This window comes from Scyliorhinus torazame, chromosome 29, assembly GCF_047496885.1.
Source record: "Scyliorhinus torazame isolate Kashiwa2021f chromosome 29, sScyTor2.1, whole genome shotgun sequence".
Taxonomy (NCBI): Eukaryota; Metazoa; Chordata; class Chondrichthyes; order Carcharhiniformes; family Scyliorhinidae; genus Scyliorhinus; species Scyliorhinus torazame.
In genome coordinates, this window is record NC_092735.1 from 17459946 (window position 1) to 17478591 (window position 18646).

General features: G+C 41.2%; 1 protein-coding gene across 1 annotated transcript in view; it reads left to right on the top strand.

Moving 5' to 3' along the window:
* LOC140403898 (glutamate receptor ionotropic, NMDA 2B-like) overlaps positions 1-18646 on the top strand; it is a 427700-nt gene that overhangs the window by 399456 nt on the left and 9598 nt on the right. Inside the window, exon 10 of the mRNA XM_072492121.1 lies at positions 13141-13379. Within this exon, the coding sequence (XP_072348222.1) occupies positions 13141-13379 (239 nt within the window). The remainder of the gene's footprint in view (positions 1-13140; positions 13380-18646) is intronic.

Genomic DNA, 18646 nt, shown 5'->3' on the forward strand with positions numbered 1-18646 from the left:
TATCAGTAATGAATGTGTTAACACTGTGTGATATCTATATTGAATGTGTTAACACAGTGTGATATAAGTATTGAATTTGTAAACAAGGTGTGATATCAATAATGAATGTGTTAACAGAGTGATATCAGTATTGAATGTGTTAACAGTGTGTGATGCCAGTATTGAATGTGTTAACAGTGTGTGATATCAGTATTGAATGTGTTAACAGTGTGTGATATCAGTATTGAATGTGTTAACAGTGTGTGATATCAGTATTGACGTGTTAACAGTGTGTTATACCAGTATTGAATGTGTTAACACTCTGTGATATCAGTATTGATTGTGTTAATAGTGTGTAATATCAGTATTGAATGTGTTAACAATGTGTGATATCAGTATTGAATGTGTTAATAGTGTGTGATATCAGTAATAAATGTGTTAACACTGTGTGATATTGTACTGAATGCGTTAACACTGTGTGATATCAGTATTGAAAGTGTAAATACTGTGATATCAGTATTGAATGTGTTAACAGAGTGTGATATCAGTATTGAATGTGGTAACACTGTGTGATTTCAGCATTGAGCGTGTTAACACTGTGTGATATCAGTATTGAATGCATTAACATTGTGTGATATCAGTATTGAATGTGTTAACAGTGTGTGATATCAGTTTTGGATGTGTTAAAACTGTGCGATATCAGTATTGAATGTGTTAACAGTGTGTGATATCAGGAATGAATGTGTTAACAGTGTGTGATAACAGTATTGAATGTGTTAACATTGTGTGATATTCGTATTGTATGTGTTAACTCTGTGATATCAGTATTGAATGTGTGAAAACTGTGATATCAGTATTGAATGTGTTAACACGGTTTGATATCAGTATTGCATGTGTAAACAGTGCGTTTTCCAGTATTGAATGTGTTAACAGTGTGTGATATCAGTATTGAATGTGTTAATAGTGTGTAATATCAGTATTGAATGTGTTAACAATGTGTGATATCAGTATTGAATGTGTTAATAGTGTGTGATATCAGTAATAAATGTGTTAACACTGTGTGATATTGTACTGAATGTGTTAACACTGTGTGATATCAGTATTGAATTTATAAATACTGTGATATACGTATTGAATGTGTTAACATTGTGTGATATCAGTCATGAATGTGTTAACACTGTGTGATATCTATATTGAATATGTTAACACAGTGTGATATCAGTATTGAATGCGTTAACAGGGTGTGATATCAGTATTGAACGTGTTAACAATGTGTGATATCAGAGTTAAATGTGTCAACAGAGTGATATCAGTGTTGAATGTGTTAACAGTGTGTGATGCCAGTATTGAATGTGTTAACAGTGTGTGATATCAGTATTGAATGTGTTAACAGTGTGTGATATCAGTATTGAATGTGTTAAACAGTGTGATATCAGTATTGAATGTGTTAACACTGTTATATCAGTATTGAATGTGTAAAAACTGTGATATCAGTATTGAATGTGTTCACACTGTGTGATATCAGTATTGAATGTGTTAACACTGTGCGATATCAATATTGAATGTGTTAACATTGTGTGATATCCGTATTGAATGTGTTAACAGTGTGATATCAGTATTGAATGTGTTAACAGTGTGTGATATCAGTATTGACTGTGATAATACTGTGTGATATCAGTAATGAATGTGTTAACATTGTGTGATATCAGTAATAGATCATAGATCGTAGAATGTACAGTGCTGAAGGAGGCCATTCGGCCCATCGAGTCTGAACCGGCTCTTTTGGAAAGAGCACCCTACCCAAGCCCATACCTCCACCCTGTCCCAGTAACCCCACCCGGCACTAAGGGCAATTTTGGACACTAAGGGCAATTAAGCATGGCCAATTCACCTAACCTGCACATCTTTGGACTGTGGGAGGAAACCGGAGCACCCGGAGGAAACCCACGCGCACACGGGGAGAACGTGCAGACTCCGCACAGACAGTGACCCAAGCCGGGAATCGAACCTGGGACCCTGGAGCTGTGAAGCAATTGTGCTAACCACTATGCTACCGTGCTGCCCCAATGAATGTGTTTACACTGTGTGATATCTATATTGAATGTGTTAACACAGCGTGATATCAGTATTGAATGTGTTAACAGTGTGTGATATCAGTATTGAATGTGTTAACACTGTGTGCTATCAGTATTGAATATGTTAACAGTGTGTGATATCAGTAATGAATGTGTTAACATGTGTGATAACAGTATTGAATGAGTTAACAGTTTGTGATATTAGTATTGAATGTCTGAACTCTGTGATATCAGTATTGAATGTGTAAAAACTGTGATATCAGTATTGAATGTGTTAACACGGTTTGATATCAGTATTGAATGTGTAAACAGTGAGCTTTCCAGTATTGAATGTGTTAACAGTGTGTGATATCAGTATTGAATGTGTTAATAGTGTGTGATATCAGTAATAAATGCGTTAACACTGTGTGATATTGTACTGAATGCGTTAACACTGTGTGATAACAGTATTGAAAGTGTAAATATTGTGATATCAGTATTGAATGTGTTAACATTGTGTGATATCAGTAATGAATGTGTTAACACTGTGTGATATCTATATTGAATGTGTTAACACAGTGTGATATCAGTATTGAATGCGTTAACAGGGTGTGATATCAGTATTGAATGTGTTAACAATGTGTGATATCAGAGTTAAACGTGTTAACAGAGTGATATCAGTATTGAATGTGTTAACAGTGTGTGATGCCAGTATTGAATGTGTTAACAGTGTGTGATATCAGTATTGAATGTGTTAAAACAGTGTGATATCAGTATTGAATGTGTTAACACTGTGCGATATCAATATTGAATGTGTTAACATTGTGTGATATCCGTATTGAATGTGTTAACAGTGTGATATCAGTATTGAATGTGTTAACAGTGTGTGATATCAGTATTGACTGTGATAATACTGTGTGATATCAGTAATGAATGTGTTAACATTGTGTGATATCAGTAATAGATCATAGATCATAGATCGTAGAATGTACAGTGCTGAAGGAGGCCATTCGGCCCATCGAGTCTGAACCGGCTCTTTTGGAAAGAGCACCCTACCCAAGCCCATACCTCCACCCTGTCCCAGTAACCCCACCCGGCACTAAGGGCAATTTTGGACACTAAGGGCAATTAAGCATGGCCAATTCACCTAACCTGCACATCTTTGGACTGTGGGAGGAAACCGGAGCACCCGGAGGAAACCCACGCGCACACGGGGAGAACGTGCAGACTCCGCACAGACAGTGACCCAAGCCGGGAATCGAACCTGGGACCCTGGAGCTGTGAAGCAATTGTGCTAACCACTATGCTACCGTGCTGCCCCAATGAATGTGTTTACACTGTGTGATATCTATATTGAATGTGTTAACACAGCGTGATATCAGTATTGAATGTGTTAACAGTGTGTGATATCAGTATTGAATGTGTTAACACTGTGTGATATCATTGTTGAATCTGTTAACAGTGTGATATCAGTATTGAATGTCTTAACAGTGTGTGATACCAGTATTGAATGTGTTAACAGTGTGTGATATCAGTACTGAATGTGTTAAAACAGTGTGATACCAGTATTGGATGTGTTAACACTATGTGATATCAGTATTGAATGTGTTAGCACTGTGTGATATCAGGATTGTATGTGTTAACACTGTGTGATATCAGTATTGAATGAGTAAACACTGTGATATCAGTATTGAATGTGTTAACACGGTGTGATATCAGTATTGAATTTGTAAACAGTGAGTTACATCAGTATTGAATGTGTTAACAGTGTGTGATATCAGTATTGAATGTGTTAACACTGTGTGATATCAGTATTGAATGTGTTAACAGTGTGTGATCTCAGTATTGAATGTGTTAAAACTGTGTGTGATATCAGTATTGAATGTGTTAACTGTGTGATATCAGTATTGAATGTGTTAACAGTGTGTGATATCAGTATGGAATTTGTAAACAGGGTGTGATATCAGTAATGCATGTGTTAACAGTGTGTGATATCAGTATTGAATGTTTTAACAGTGTGATATCAGTATTGAATGTGTTAACAGTGTGTGATGTCAGTATTGAATGTGTTAACAGTGTGTGATATCAGTATTGAATGTGTTAACACTGTGTGATATCAGTATTGAATGTGTTAACAGTGTGTGATACCAGTATTGAATGTGTTAACACTGTGTGATATCAGTATTGAATGTGTTAACAGAGTGTGATATCAGTATTGAATGTGGTAACACTGTGTGATTTCAGCATTGAGCGTGTTAACACTGTGTGATATCAGTATTGAATGCATTAACATTGTGTGATATCAGTATTGAATGTGTTAACAGTGTGTGATATCAGTTTTGGATGTGTTAAAACTGTGCGATATCAGTATTGAATGTGTTAACAGTGTGTGATATCAGGAATGAATGTGTTAACAGTGTGTGATAACAGTATTGAATGTGTTAACATTGTGTGATATTCGTATTGAATGTGTTAACTCTGTGATATCAGTATTGAATGTGTAAAAACTGTGATATCAGTATTGAATGTGTTAACACGGTTTGATATCAGTATTGCATGTGTAAACAGTGCGTTTTCCAGTATTGAATGTGTTAACAGTGTGTGATATCAGTATTGAATGTGTTAATAGTGTGTAATATCAGTATTGAATGTGTTAACAATGTGTGATATCAGTATTGAATGTGTTAATAGTGTGTGATATCAGTAATAAATGTGTTAACACTGTGTGATATTGTACTGAATGTGTTAACACTGTGTGATATCAGTATTGAATTTGTAAATACTGTGATATACGTATTGAATGTGTTAACATTGTGTGATATCAGTCATGAATGTGTTAACACTGTGTGATATCTATATTGAATATGTTAACACAGTGTGATATCAGTATTGAATGCGTTAACAGGGTGTGATATCAGTATTGAACGTGTTAACAATGTGTGTTATCAGAGTTAAATGTGTCAACAGAGTGATATCAGTGTTGAATGTGTTAACAGTGTGTGATGCCAGTATTCAATGTGTTAACAGTGTGTGATATCAGTATTGAATGTGTTAACAGTGTGTGATATCAGTATTGAATATGTTAACAGTGTGTGATATCAGTATTGAATGTGTTAGCACTGTGTGATACCAGGATTGAATGTGTTAACACTGTGTGATATCAGTATTGAATGAGTAAACACTGTGATATCAGTATTGAATGTGTTAACACGGTATGATATCAGTATTGAATGTGTTAACAGTGTGTGAGATCAGTATTGAATGTGTTAATAGTGTGTAATATCAGTATTGAATGTGTTAACAATGTGTGATATCAGTATTGAATGTGTTAATAGTGTGTGATATCAGTAATAAATGTGTTACCACTGTGTGATATTGTACTGAATGTGTTAACACTGTGTGATATCAGTATTGAATTTGTAAATACTGTGATATATGTATTGAATGTGTTAACATTGTGTGATATCAGTCATGAATGTGTTAACACTGTGTGATATCTATATTGAATATGTTAACACAGTGTGATATCAGTATTGAATGCGTTAACAGGGTGTGATATCAGTATTGAATGTGTTAATAGTGTGTAATATCAGTATTGAATGTGTTAACAATGTGTCATATCAGTATTGAATGTGTTAATAGTGTGTGATATCTGTAATAAATGTGTTAACACTGTGTGATATTGTACTGAATGTGTTAACACTGTGTGATAGCTATATTGAATATGTTAACACAGTGTGATATCAGTATTGAATGCGTTAACAGGGTGTGATATCAGTATTGAATGTGTTAACAATGTGTGATATCAGAGTTAAATGTGTTAACAGAGTCATATCAGTATTGAATATGTTAACAGTGTGTGATGCCAGTATTGAGTGTGTTAACAGTGTGTGATATCAGTATTGAATGTGTTAACAGTGTGTGATATCAGGATTGAATGTGTTAACACTGTGTGATATCAGTATTGAATGAGTAAACACTGTGATATCAGTATTGAATGTGTTAACACGGTATGATATCAGTATTGAATGTGTTAACAGTGTGTGAGATCAGTGTTGAATGTTTTAAAACTGTGTGGTATCAGGATTGAATGCGTTAACACTGTGTGATATCAGTATTGAATGTGTTAACAGTGTGTGTTCTCAGTATAGAATGTGTTAAAACTGTGTGATACCAGGATTGAATGTGTTAAAAATGTGTGATTTCAGAGTTAAATGTGTTAACAGAGTGATATCAGTATTGAATGTATTAACAGTGTGTGATGCCAGTATTGAATGTGTTAACAGTGTGAGATATCAGTATTGAATGTGTTAACAGTGTGTGATATCAGTATTGGATGTGTTAACAGTGTGTGATATCAGTATTGAATGTGTTAACACTGTGTGATACCAGTATTGAATGTGCGAATGGTGTGATATCAGAATTGAATGTGTTAACAGTGTGTGATATCAGCACTAAATATGTTATCAGTGTGTGATATCAGTATTGAATGCGTTAACAGTGTGTGATATCAGTATTAAATGTGGTAACACCGTGTGATTTGAGTATTGAGCGTGTTAACACTGTGTGATATCAGTATTGAATGTGTCAACACTGTGTGATATCAGTATTGAAAGTGTTAAAACTGTGTTATATCAGTATTGAATGCGTTAACACTGTGTGATATCAGTATTGAATGTGTTAACAGTGTGTGATATCAGTTTTGAATCTGTTAAAACAGTGTGATAACAGTATTGAATGTGTTAACACTGTGATATCAGTATTGAATGTGTAAAAACTGTGATATCAGTACTGAATGTGTCAACGTGGTTTGATATCAGTATTGAATGTGTAAACAGTGAGATTTCCAGTATTGAATGTGTCAACAGTGTGTGATATCAGTATTGAATGTGTTAATAGTCTGTAATATCAGTATTGAATGTGTTAACAATGTGTGATATCAGTATTGAATGTGTTAATAGTGTGTGATATCAGTAATAAATGTGTTAACACTGTGTGATATTGTGCTGAATGTGTTAACACTGTGTGATATCAGTACTAAATGTGTTATCAGTGTGTGATATCAGTATTGAATGCGTTAACAGTGTGTGATTTTAGTATTGAATGTGTTAACAGTGTGTGATATCAGTATTGAATGTGTTAACAGTGTGTGATATCAGTATTGAACGTGTTAACAGTGTGTGATACCAGTATTGAATGTGTTAACACTGTGTGATATCAGTATTGAATGTGTTAACAGAGTGTGATATCAGTATTTAATGTGGTAACACTGTCTGATTTCAGTATTGAGCGTGTTAACACTGTATGATATCAGTATTGAATGTGTTAACACTGTGTGATATCAGTATTGAAAGTGTTAAAACTGTGTTATATCAATATTGAATGCGTTGACACTGTGTGATATCAGTATTGAATGTGTTAACAGTGTGTGATATCAGTTTTGAATGTGTTAAAACTGTGTGATATCAGTATTGAATGTGTCAACAGTGTGTGACATCAGTTATGACTGTGTTTACAGTGTGTGATAACAGCATTGAATGTGTTAATAGTGTGTAATATCAGTATTAAATGTGTTAACAATGTGTGATATCAGCATTGAATGTGTTAACTCTGTGATATCAGTATTGAATGTGTAAAAACAGTGATATCAGTATTGAATGTGTTAACACGGTTTAATATCAGTATTGAATGTGTAAACAGTGCGTTTTCCAGTATAGAATGTGTTAACAGTGTGTGATATCAGTATTGAATGTGTTAATAGTGTGTAATATCAGTATTAAATGTGTTAACAATGTGTGATATCAGTATTGAATGTGTTAATAGTGCGTGATATCAGTAATAAATTTGTTAACACTGTGTGATATTGTACTGAATGTGTTAACACTGTGTGATATCAGTATTGAATGTGTAAATACTGTGATATCAATATTGAATGTGTTAACATTGTGTGATATCAGTAATGAATGTGTTAACACTGTGTGATATCTATATTGAATGTGTTAACACAGTGTGATATCAGTATTGAATGCGTTAACAGGGTGTGATATCAGTATTAAATGTGTTAACAATGTGTGATATCAGAGTTAAATATGTTAACAGAGTGATATCAGTATTGAATGTGTTAACAGTGTGTGATGCCAGTATTGAATGTGTTAACAGTGTGTGATATCAGTATTGAATGTGTTAACAGTGTGTGATATCAGTATTGAATGTGTTAAAAGTGTGTGATATCAGTATTGAATGTGTTAACACTGTGTGATACCAGTATTGAATGTGCTAAAGGTGTGATATCAGTATTGAATGGGTTAACAGTGTGTGATATCAGCACTAAATATGTTATCAGTGTGTGATATCAGTATTGAATGCGTTAACAGTGTGTGATATCAGTATTAAATGTGGTAACACTGTGTGATTTCAGTATTGAGCGTGTTAACACTGTGTGATATCAGTATTGACTGTGTTAACATGTGTGATATCAGTATTGAAAGTGTTAAAACTGTGTTATATCAGTATTGAATGCGTTAACAGTATGTGAGAACAGTATTGAATGTGTTAATACTGTGTGATATCAGTATTGAATGTGTTAACAGCTGTGAAATCAGTATTGAATGTGTTCACAGCTGTGAAATCAGTATTGAATGTGTAAACCTCTTGCTACAGAGCCAACCCCATTCGGCTACCTCCCTGACTCTTTACTCAGGTTGAACCACCAACTCTCCCCCCCCCCTCCCCCCCCCCCCCCCCGCCCCCAGCCACGCAGTTGCTTTGTACCACTGTGGCTGCTTTTGCGCCACTCTCACCTCAAGAATACGACGTTGTGAGTCGGATCCTCAATTTAGGGGTTTGGGCACATTTAGTTTGGGTTTGGCCGTCACGGTGGTTAGCACTGCTGCCTCGCAGCGCCAGGGACCCGGGTTCGATTCCGGCCTCGGGTGACTGTCTGCGTGGGTTTCCTCCGGGTGCTCCGGTGTCTTCCCACAGTCCAAAGATTTGCAGGTTAGATGGTTTGGCCGTGATCAATTGCCTGTTAGTGTCCAAAGGTGTGCGGATTGGGTGGGGTTCCGGGGATAGGGTGGGGGAATGGGCCTAGGGAGGAGGGTGCTCTTTCGGAGGGTCGGTGCAGACTCGATGGGCCGAATGTAAGGATTCTATGAGTCAGTGCAGCACTGAGGGCATGCTGCGCTGTTGGATTTGCCTTCTTCCATGAACAGGCCGGGAGGTTTCACTCCCGCCAAGGGCAAGAATCATCACTGGTGGGAACAGAAAATTTGGAGAGTACCCAAAAGCCTGTTGACTCTGAGCAGAAGCGGTAAATCTCACCCATGGACACACGTGATACACGTGTAGGCACAAGCTCACATGAACTCATACGCACCCACACAGGCGAGGATGCACAGACACCATCGGGGAAATCCTTCCTACACTTACTCTGTCTAGACCTGTTAGAAATGTATTGTTTCTTTTGTCCTCAACAAACAAGTATATACTGTCATGTGAGTGTACCTTTAAGAAATGGGTGTTTAGAAATGGGTGTGTATATAAATATCTGTAGTGAGAGTACCATTAAGAAATGGGTGTTTACTACTGCAGTGATGTCAGAGAGTGGGTGGAGCTCGTCTGTCTGTCAGCTTTTTACTTTCATTTTTGAGCAGGCTGCAGGGTGTGTTTTAGTTTTGTTTTCTGTGTTGGAGCTGAAGCCAGCCCAAGCAGGTGTACTGCTGTTCTCTCTGCCATCAAAAGACTATCTCTTGATCATTTGGTGAATTCAGAATTATAAATGTTTTCAGTCGTGACTTTAACCTGATGTGCTTCTGTTAAAGGTTTTGTTTTTCAGTCGTATGGATGTTAAAAGGAAAGCTTAAGGCATTACTTAGTGTTGTATTCTTTGGGGGTTGTATTTGAATTGATGGTTGCTAAGATGTTCACTGTATGGTTTAAAAAGGTTAACTTGAGTTCATAGAATAAACATTGTTTTGCTTTAAAAAATACTTTTCCATTTCTGCTGTACCACACCTGTAGAGTGGGCCGTGTGCTCCCCATACCAAAATCTAGTAAAGGTTGTGGGTCAGGTGAACTCCATGATACACTTTGGGGTAGTCTAAACCCTGGCCCATCACCTTGAGAGAAGGTTCACTCGCATAGAACATAGAACATTACAGCGCAGTACAGGCCCTTCGGCCCTCGATGTTGCGCCGACCTGTGAAACCACTCTGAAGCCCATCTACACTATTCCCTTATCGTCCATATGTCTATCCAATGACCATTTGAATGCCCTTAGTGTTGGCGAGCCCACTACTGTTGCAGGCAGGGCATTCCACGCCCTTACTACTCTTTGAGTAAAGAACCTAGCTCTGACATCTGTCCTATATCTATCTCCCCTCAATTGAAAGCTATGTCCCCTTGTGCTAGACATCATCATCCGAGGAAAGAGGCTCTCACTGTCCACCCTATCTAATCCTCTGATCATCTTATATGCCTCAATTAAGTCAACTCTTAACCCTCTTCTCTCTAACAAAAACAGCCTCAAGTCCCTCAGTTTTTCCTCATAAGATCTTCCCTCCATACCAGGCAACATTCTGGTAAATCTCCTCTGCACCCTTTCCAATGCTTCCACATCTTTCCTATAATGCGGCGACCAGAATTGCACGCAATACTCCAAATGCGGTCGCACCAGAGTTTTGTACAGCTGCAACATGACCTCATGGCTCCAAAACTCAATCCCTCTACCAATAAAAGCTAACACATAGTATGCCTTCTTAACAACTCTATCAACCTGGGTGGCAACTTTCAGGGATCTATGTACATGGACACCGAGATCTCTCTGCTCATCCACACTGCCAAGAATCTTACCATTAGCCCAGTACTCTGTCTTCCTGTTATTCCTTCCAAAATGAATCAGCTCACACTTTTCTGCATTAAACTCCATTTGCCACCTCTCAGCCCAGCGCTGCAGCTTATCTATGTCCCTCTGTAACTTGTAACATACTTCCGCACTGGCCACAACTCCACCGACTTTAGTGTCATCTGCAAATTTACTCACCCATCCTTCTACGCCCTCCTCCAGGTCATTTGTAAAAATGACAAACAGCAGTGGCCCCAAAACAGATCCTTGTGGTACGCCACTCGTAACTGGACTCCAGTCTGAACATTTCCCATCAACCACCACCCTTTGTCTTCTTCCAGCTAGCCAATTTCTGATCCAAACTGCGAAATCACCCTGAATCCCATGCCTCCGTATTTTCTGCAGTAGCCTACTGTGGGGTAACTTATCAAACGCTTTACTGAAATCCATATACACCACATCAACTGCTTCACCCTCATCCACCTGTTTGGTCACCTTCTCAAAGAACTCAATAGTTCCAGGGATTAGAGGGCCATCTTAAATCAGGCCTGGACCCACTGGAGTTCAGTCAGTTGAGAGATGTGCTCATTGAAACATGTAGGATTGTGAAGGGGGCCTTGTCAGGACATGTACCAAGAGTTTGATTCCCTCTGGGTGGAGAGTCGAGAACATTGAGCGCAATCTCAACATCAGGGGGACGATCATTTGGGACTGAGACGAGGGGATATTTGTTCGCGCCGCGGGTCACGAATCTTTAGAATTTTCTGCACAAGATGCTCTGTCATTGGGCCTGTCATTGTGGCTGAGATAGACGGATTCTTGGTCTCTCAGGGAATTCGGGCATATGGAGAGAGGTGGAAGGTCAGCCGTGCTCGTGCTGAATGGTGCAACAGGCTCGAGGGGCTGAATGATCCCGCTCCTATTTCTGTTCACATGCACTCGCGCATTCACAACACATAATGCTAGCAAAGACTGTTGGTGACACCAGCCAGTTAACATTCGCTGCGTGCATATGATGTTCCACTCTGTGCTGCTGTAGAGAAGCCAATGGGGAACCAGACTTGTTTTCTGATGAAGGAGCCTTCAAGGCCATGGGATAATTTGACGTGGGATGTATTTCAGTCCTCTCTTCAAAGCCGCACACGTTCTGTCTTTATTTTAATCGGATACTTTAATATAATTGCTGACGGTTAAATAGCAAAAGGTACGGCAGTCAAGGAAACTAGAGGTAATTCGAGCATGGTATAAGAAGATGAGAAGCTGAGAAACATCTCAGCCTCCCGCTGGCTGTAGTTACAACGTGATAAGTTTATCTAACCGTTTCCATTATCATTATAGAGATGGGAATTTAGAATAGCAGAGGTAAGGTTTATAGCTAGGAAGCGAGTCGATCGATAGGCTAGCACGCTAGCATAGTTGTCAGCACAGTTGCTTCACGGGTCCCAGGTTCATTCCCGGCTTGGGTCACTGTCTGTGCGGAGTCTGTCCGTTCTCCCCCGTGTCTGCGTGGGTTTCCTCCGGGTGCTCCGGTTTCCTCCCACAGTCCAAAGATGTGCAGGTTAGGTGGATTGGCCGTGATAAATTGTCCTTAGTGTCCAAAATTGCCCTTAGTGTTGGGTGGGGTTACTGGGTAAAGGGGATAGGGTGGAGGTGTGGGCTTGGGTAGGGTGCTCTTTCCAAGAACCGGTGCAGACTCGATGGGCCGAATGGCCTCCTTCTGCACTGTAAATTCTATGATTCTATGAATGCACCGAGAGGCAGAGAGGGCAAGTGAACATAAGGCTTTATTAGTCGTGAACTTGCCTAGCCAGAGTCGGTGGTGCAGATGAGTACCACCCGCAGGTGGCCGGGTTATAGATGACCCCGGTGAGGGCGGAGCCAGAGGCGGAGCCCACCAGAGTTACAGAACAGTAGCTGGAAGCAGCTCGTATCACCACTTCCAGGTCATAGGTTACATTTGGTGAATACAATGGTTACAGTATTATGCATTGGGTGAATACATTCACCACACCAACGCCACTAATCTGCTGTAATTCTTTGCGGGGGGCAGCCTTTCAAGCCCTTTTGCCAGCACTTCCCCTGGAGTTACTGTTCCCCCACACCCCTATTGCCTGGTTCTGGCTTTGTTAAATTGATTGTCCATCGTTGTTTCTCTCTTCTCGCCTGCTGCATGTTTCCTGTCCGAGGTCTCCAGGAGTGTTTTGCGATTCTAGACAACTCCTGACTGGGATTATCTTTCTCTCTCTCTCTCTCCTTTCCTTCTAGGAGACATGGAGGAGCTGGAAGCCCTCTGGCTCACCGGCATCTGCCACAATGAGAAGAACGAGGTGATGAGCAGCCAGCTGGACGTTGACAACATGGCGGGCGTGTTCTACATGTTGGGAGCTGCAATGACCCTGAGCCTGCTCACCTTCATCTGCGAACACCTCTTCTACTGGCAGCTGAGGCATTGCTTCATGGGCGTCTGCACTGGAAAGCCGGGCGTCATGTTTTCAGTCAGCAGGGTAAGGCCATAACTCTCCGCCTCCTCCCGCTTGCATTTGCTCTCCTCACACCTTGCCTTTGGGGGGGGGGGGCTTGCGGGTAGAGGGCGCTGTCGTGGTCATGTCACTGGAACCAGCAACCCAGGCTAATAATCCCACCACGGCAGCCAGTCAGTGAGGCCCACAGTCCACGGAATATATCATAGAATCCCTGCAGAAGGGGGCCATTCGGCCCATCGAGTCTGCACCGATCCTCTCTGCCCCTGCACCAGTAACCCCGTTACCCGACCTGCACACGAAGAGGCAATTTAGCACAGCCAATCCCCCAAACCTGCACATCTTTGGGCTGCGGGAGGAAACCGGAGCACCCGGAGGAAACCCACGCAGCCACGGGGAGAAAGTGCAGACTCCGCTGAATGGAACCCGGGTCCATGGCGCTGTGAGGCAGCAGTGCTAACCACTGTGCCGCCGTGCTGCCCTATCTCACTGATTGGATAACTTGCTGCAGCTCATTGTCCCTGATTGGCTAATTCATCGCCACTGATTGTCCTTGATTGGATAACTCATTGTCATTCCCTGCCCTGATTGGATAACTCACTGCAGCTCACTGGTGGTGATTGGGCGATTCACCGCAGCCTGTTGATGCTGATTGGGTGATTAATCCACAAGTCTATGATGAGGATAGGGGTTCAGGTCCCCCCACAACCACGGGAAAGTAGGGGCAACTGAGATTCCCATAAGATTTTACCCGTTCTCATCTCTTAGTTTTCCCAGTGTTTAATTGTTTATCGTAGGACATCTCCAAGGTAGATTTCTAAACAATTGCATTGGCCCTCCTGTCGAGCAGATGGAAGTTCAGCCTGGGCTCCTGCGTCAGAAATCACCGAATGTGACTCCCTGTAGTGGCCCAATGTTTGCAATACCCAGCCTCAGTAAGAGCTCAGGGAGGTTTCCGCTTGGATTCCTGGTCTGTGCTGACTGAGCTGGTCTCAACAGGATAGCAACTGTCCTCAACCACCGAGACACAGTTGGCAGGCGGACTCTGATTGGTAGAAGAGTTGCCATGGAGAATGCACCAGTAACTGATAACTGACAATTAACTGCCAAGCTTTGTTTAAATTCAAACCGGACAGGTTGGCTCTGATTGGATAAGGCATTCTTCTGGGGAATGAACCAGGGAATGGCTGTCACCTCTTTGGTTTGGCTAAAAAAAGTGCAATGCCTGGACATGTACTTTCTGTCTGCACAGGACAGGGCCCAGTGTGTGAATATATGTAGCTTCTAGCACATGTAGGTGAGCCAGCTCCTTTTATTATTACACTGCAAGCCCTACTGACTATGATAAATTTGTTATCTGTATAATTTTTAGCGCAAACAGGATTGTTTCGCAAATATTGTCCAATCACAGAATCTAATGTTGGATTGAAGGTGACAGCCTCCACCAGTCAGATTTCGCTTGTCAACCAATCAGCACTCTCTTCTTGTGCAATCTAAATTGTTGTTCCTTTTACAATTTGGTATTCTTGTGAATTGTCCTGATGAGTGCAGCTTGAAAAGCTTTGACAGCCTGTGTCTTTTTTCAGCAATGTCCAAATTCCGTACTTGCAATAGATCAGTATGATCTCCAAACTTGGGTGCCCAAATCTCTACTCCTTCATCTGAGTCACTGATGCGTATAGTGAAAGTACGAGACCTCAGTGACCCCTGCAAAGTATCTTCTATTTATTCCTTCGCTCTGCCTCCTCTCAATCATTCACCTGCATTTCCGTCGCGTCTCATCGTGTCTTCAAGATGTCTGCCTTAGAGGACCTCTTGACGGATTGTGACTGTTGTCATGTGGACAGAAATGTTGTGCACAGTAGGATTCCAACACTACAGGAAGGCTGGGGTGAACTCCCCTGCTCTACTTTGACCATGTGATCCTTTGCAGTCACTTGAGAGGGACAGACTGGGCCCCAGGTTTAACGCCTCATTCAAAAGATGGGAGCCCCAATAGTGCAGCGCTCCTTCAATATTGCGCCAAAGTGCCCGAGTGGATTATGTGCTCGAATTGGAAAATAGAAGTAGTAGGAGGCCATTCGGCCCTTCGAGCCTGCTCCGCCATTCATTACAATCATGGTTGATCATTAAGATCAATATCCTGATCCCTTCTCCCCGCCCCCCCCCCATATTCCTGATCCCTTTAGCCCCAAGAGCTACGTCTAACCCCTTCTTGAAATGACCCAAATGTTTTCACCTCAACTACTTTCTGTGGCGCGAATTCCACAGATTCACCACTCTCTGGGTGAAGAGATTTCTCCCAACCTCAGTCCTAATTCTAGGGATGGACTGACTCAATGGTGAAAACTGACATAAGACCATAAGACCATAAGACATAGGAGCGGAAGTAAGGCCATTCGGCCCATCGAGTCCACTCCACCATTCAATCATGGCTGATTTCAACTCCATTTACCCGCTCTCTCTCCATAGCCCTTAATTCCTCGAAAAATCAAGAACTTATCAACTTCTGTCTTAAAGACACTCAATGTCCCGGCCTCCACCGCCCTCTGTGGCAATGAATTCCACAGACCCACCACTCTCTGGCTGAAGAAATTTCTCCTCATCTCTGTTCTAAAGTGACTCCCTTTTATTCTAAGGCTGTGCCCCCGGGTCCTAGACTCCCCTGCTAATGGAAACAACTTCCCTACATCCACCCTATCTAAGCCATTCATTATCTTGTAAGTTTCTATTAGATCTCCCCTCAACCTCCTAAACTCCAATGAATATAATCCCAGGATCCTCAGACGTTCATCGTATGTTAGGCCTACCATTCCTGGGATCATCTGTGTGAATCTCCGCTGGACCCGCTCCAGTGCCAGTATGTCCTTCCTGAGGTGTGGGGCCCAAAATAGCTCACAGTATTCTAAATGGGGCCTAACTAATGCTTTATAAAGCTTCAGAAGTACATCCCTGCTTTTATATTCCAAGCCTCTTGAGATGAATGACAACATTGCATTTGCTTTCTTAATTACGGACTCAACCTGCAAGTTTACGTTTACAGAATCCTGGACTAGGACTCCCAAGTCCCTTTGCACTTCAGCATTATGAATTTTGTCACCGTTTAGAAAATAGTCCATGCCTCTATTCTTTTTTCCAAAGTGCAAGACCTCGCACTTGCCCACGTTGAATTTCATCAGCCATTTCTTGGACCACTCTCCTAAACTGTCTAAATCTTTCTGCAGCCTCCCCACCTCCTCCATACTACCTGCCCCTCCACCTATCTTTGTATCATCGGCAAACTTAGCCAGAATGCCCCCAGTCCTGTCATCTAGATCGTTAATATATAAAGAGAACAGCTGTGGCCCCAACACTGAACCCTCCGGGACACCACTCGTCACCGGTTGCCATTCCGAAAAATAACCTTTTATCCCAACTCTCTGCCTTCTGCCTGACAGCCAATCGTCAATCCATGTTAGTACCTTGCCTCGAATACCATGAGCCCTTATTTTACTCAGCAGTCTCCCGTGAGGCACCTTATCAAAGGCCTTTTGGAAGTCAAGATAGATAACATCCATTGGCTCTCCTTGGCCTAACCTATTTGTTATCTCTTCAAAGAACTCTAACATGTTTGTCAGGCATGACCTCCCCTTACTAAATCCATGCTGACTTGTCCGAATCCGACCCTGCACTTCCAAGAATTTAGAAATCTCATCCTTAACAATGGATTCTAGAATCTTGCCAACAACCGAGGTTAGGCTAATTGGCCTATAATTTTCCATCTTTTTCCTTGTTCCCTTCTTGAACAGGGGGGTTACAACAGCGATTTTCCAATCCTCTGGGACTTTCCCTGACTCCAGTGACTTTTGAAAGATCATAACTAACGCCTCCACTATTTCTTCAGCTATCTCCTTTAGAACTCTAGGCTGTAGCCCATCTGGGCCCGGAGATTTATCAATTTTTAGACCTCTTAGTTTCTCTAGCACTTTCTCCTTTGTGATGGCTACCATTTTCAACTCTTCCCCCTGACTCTCCGGAATTGTTGGGATATTAGTCATGTCTTCTACTGTGAAGACTGACGCAAAGTACTTATTTAGTTCCTCAGCTATTTCCTTGTCTCCCATCACAAAATTACCAGCGTCATTTTGGAGCGGCCCAATGTCAACTTTTGCCTCCCGTTTGTTTTTAATGTATTTAAAGAAACTTTTACTATCATTCCTAATGTTACTGGCTAGCCTACCTTCATATTTGATCCTCTCGTTCCTTATTTCTCTCTTTGTTATCCTTTGTTTGTTTTTGTAGCCTTCCCAATCTTCTGACTTCCCACTACTCTTTGCCACATTATAGGCTTTCTCTTTTGCTTTGATGCATTCCCTAACTTCCTTTGTCAGCCATGGCTGCCTAATCCCCCCTCTGATAACCTTTATTTTCTTTGGGATGAACCTCTGTACTGTGTCCTCAATTACTCCCAGAAACTCCTGCCATTGCTGTTCTGCTGTCTTTCCCACTAGGCTCTGCTCCCAGTAGATTTTCGTCAGTTCCTCCCTCATGCCCCTGTAGTTACCTTTATTTAACTGTAACACTTTTACATCTGATTCTACCTTCTTTCTTTCAAATTGGAGATTGAATTCTACCATATTATGATCACTGCCTCCTAAGTGTTCCCTTACTTTAAGATCTTTAATCAAGTCTGGCTCATTACATAACACTAAGTCCAGAATGGCCTGTTCCCTCGTGGGCTCCACCACAAGCTGTTCCAAAAAGCCCTCCTGAAAACCTTCAATGAATTCCCTTTCCTTGGGTCCACTGGCAGCATTATTTACCCAGTCCACCTGCATATTGAAGTCCCCCATGATCACTGTGACCTTGCCTTTCTGACATGCACTTTCTATTTCGTGGTGCATTTTGTGCCCCCGGTCCTGACCACTGTTAGGAGGCCTGTACATAACTCCCATTATGGTTTTTTTGCCTTTGTGGTTCCTCAACTCTACCCACACAGACTCCACATCATCTGACCCTATGTCGTTTAGTGCTATTGATTTAATTTCATTCCTAATTAACAAGGCAACCCCGCCCCCTCTGCCCACCTCTCTGTCTTTTCGATAGGTTGTGAATCCCTGGATGTTTAAATGCCAGTCCTGAACCCCCTGCAACCATGTCTCTGTGATGCCTACCACATCATACCTGCCTGTCACAATCTGGGCCACAAGCTCATCTACCTTGTTCCGTACACTGCGCGCATTTAAATATAGCACCTTTAATTCTCTATTGACCGTCCCTTTTTGTTTTCTTAGTGTGGTGGACCTTGGTTT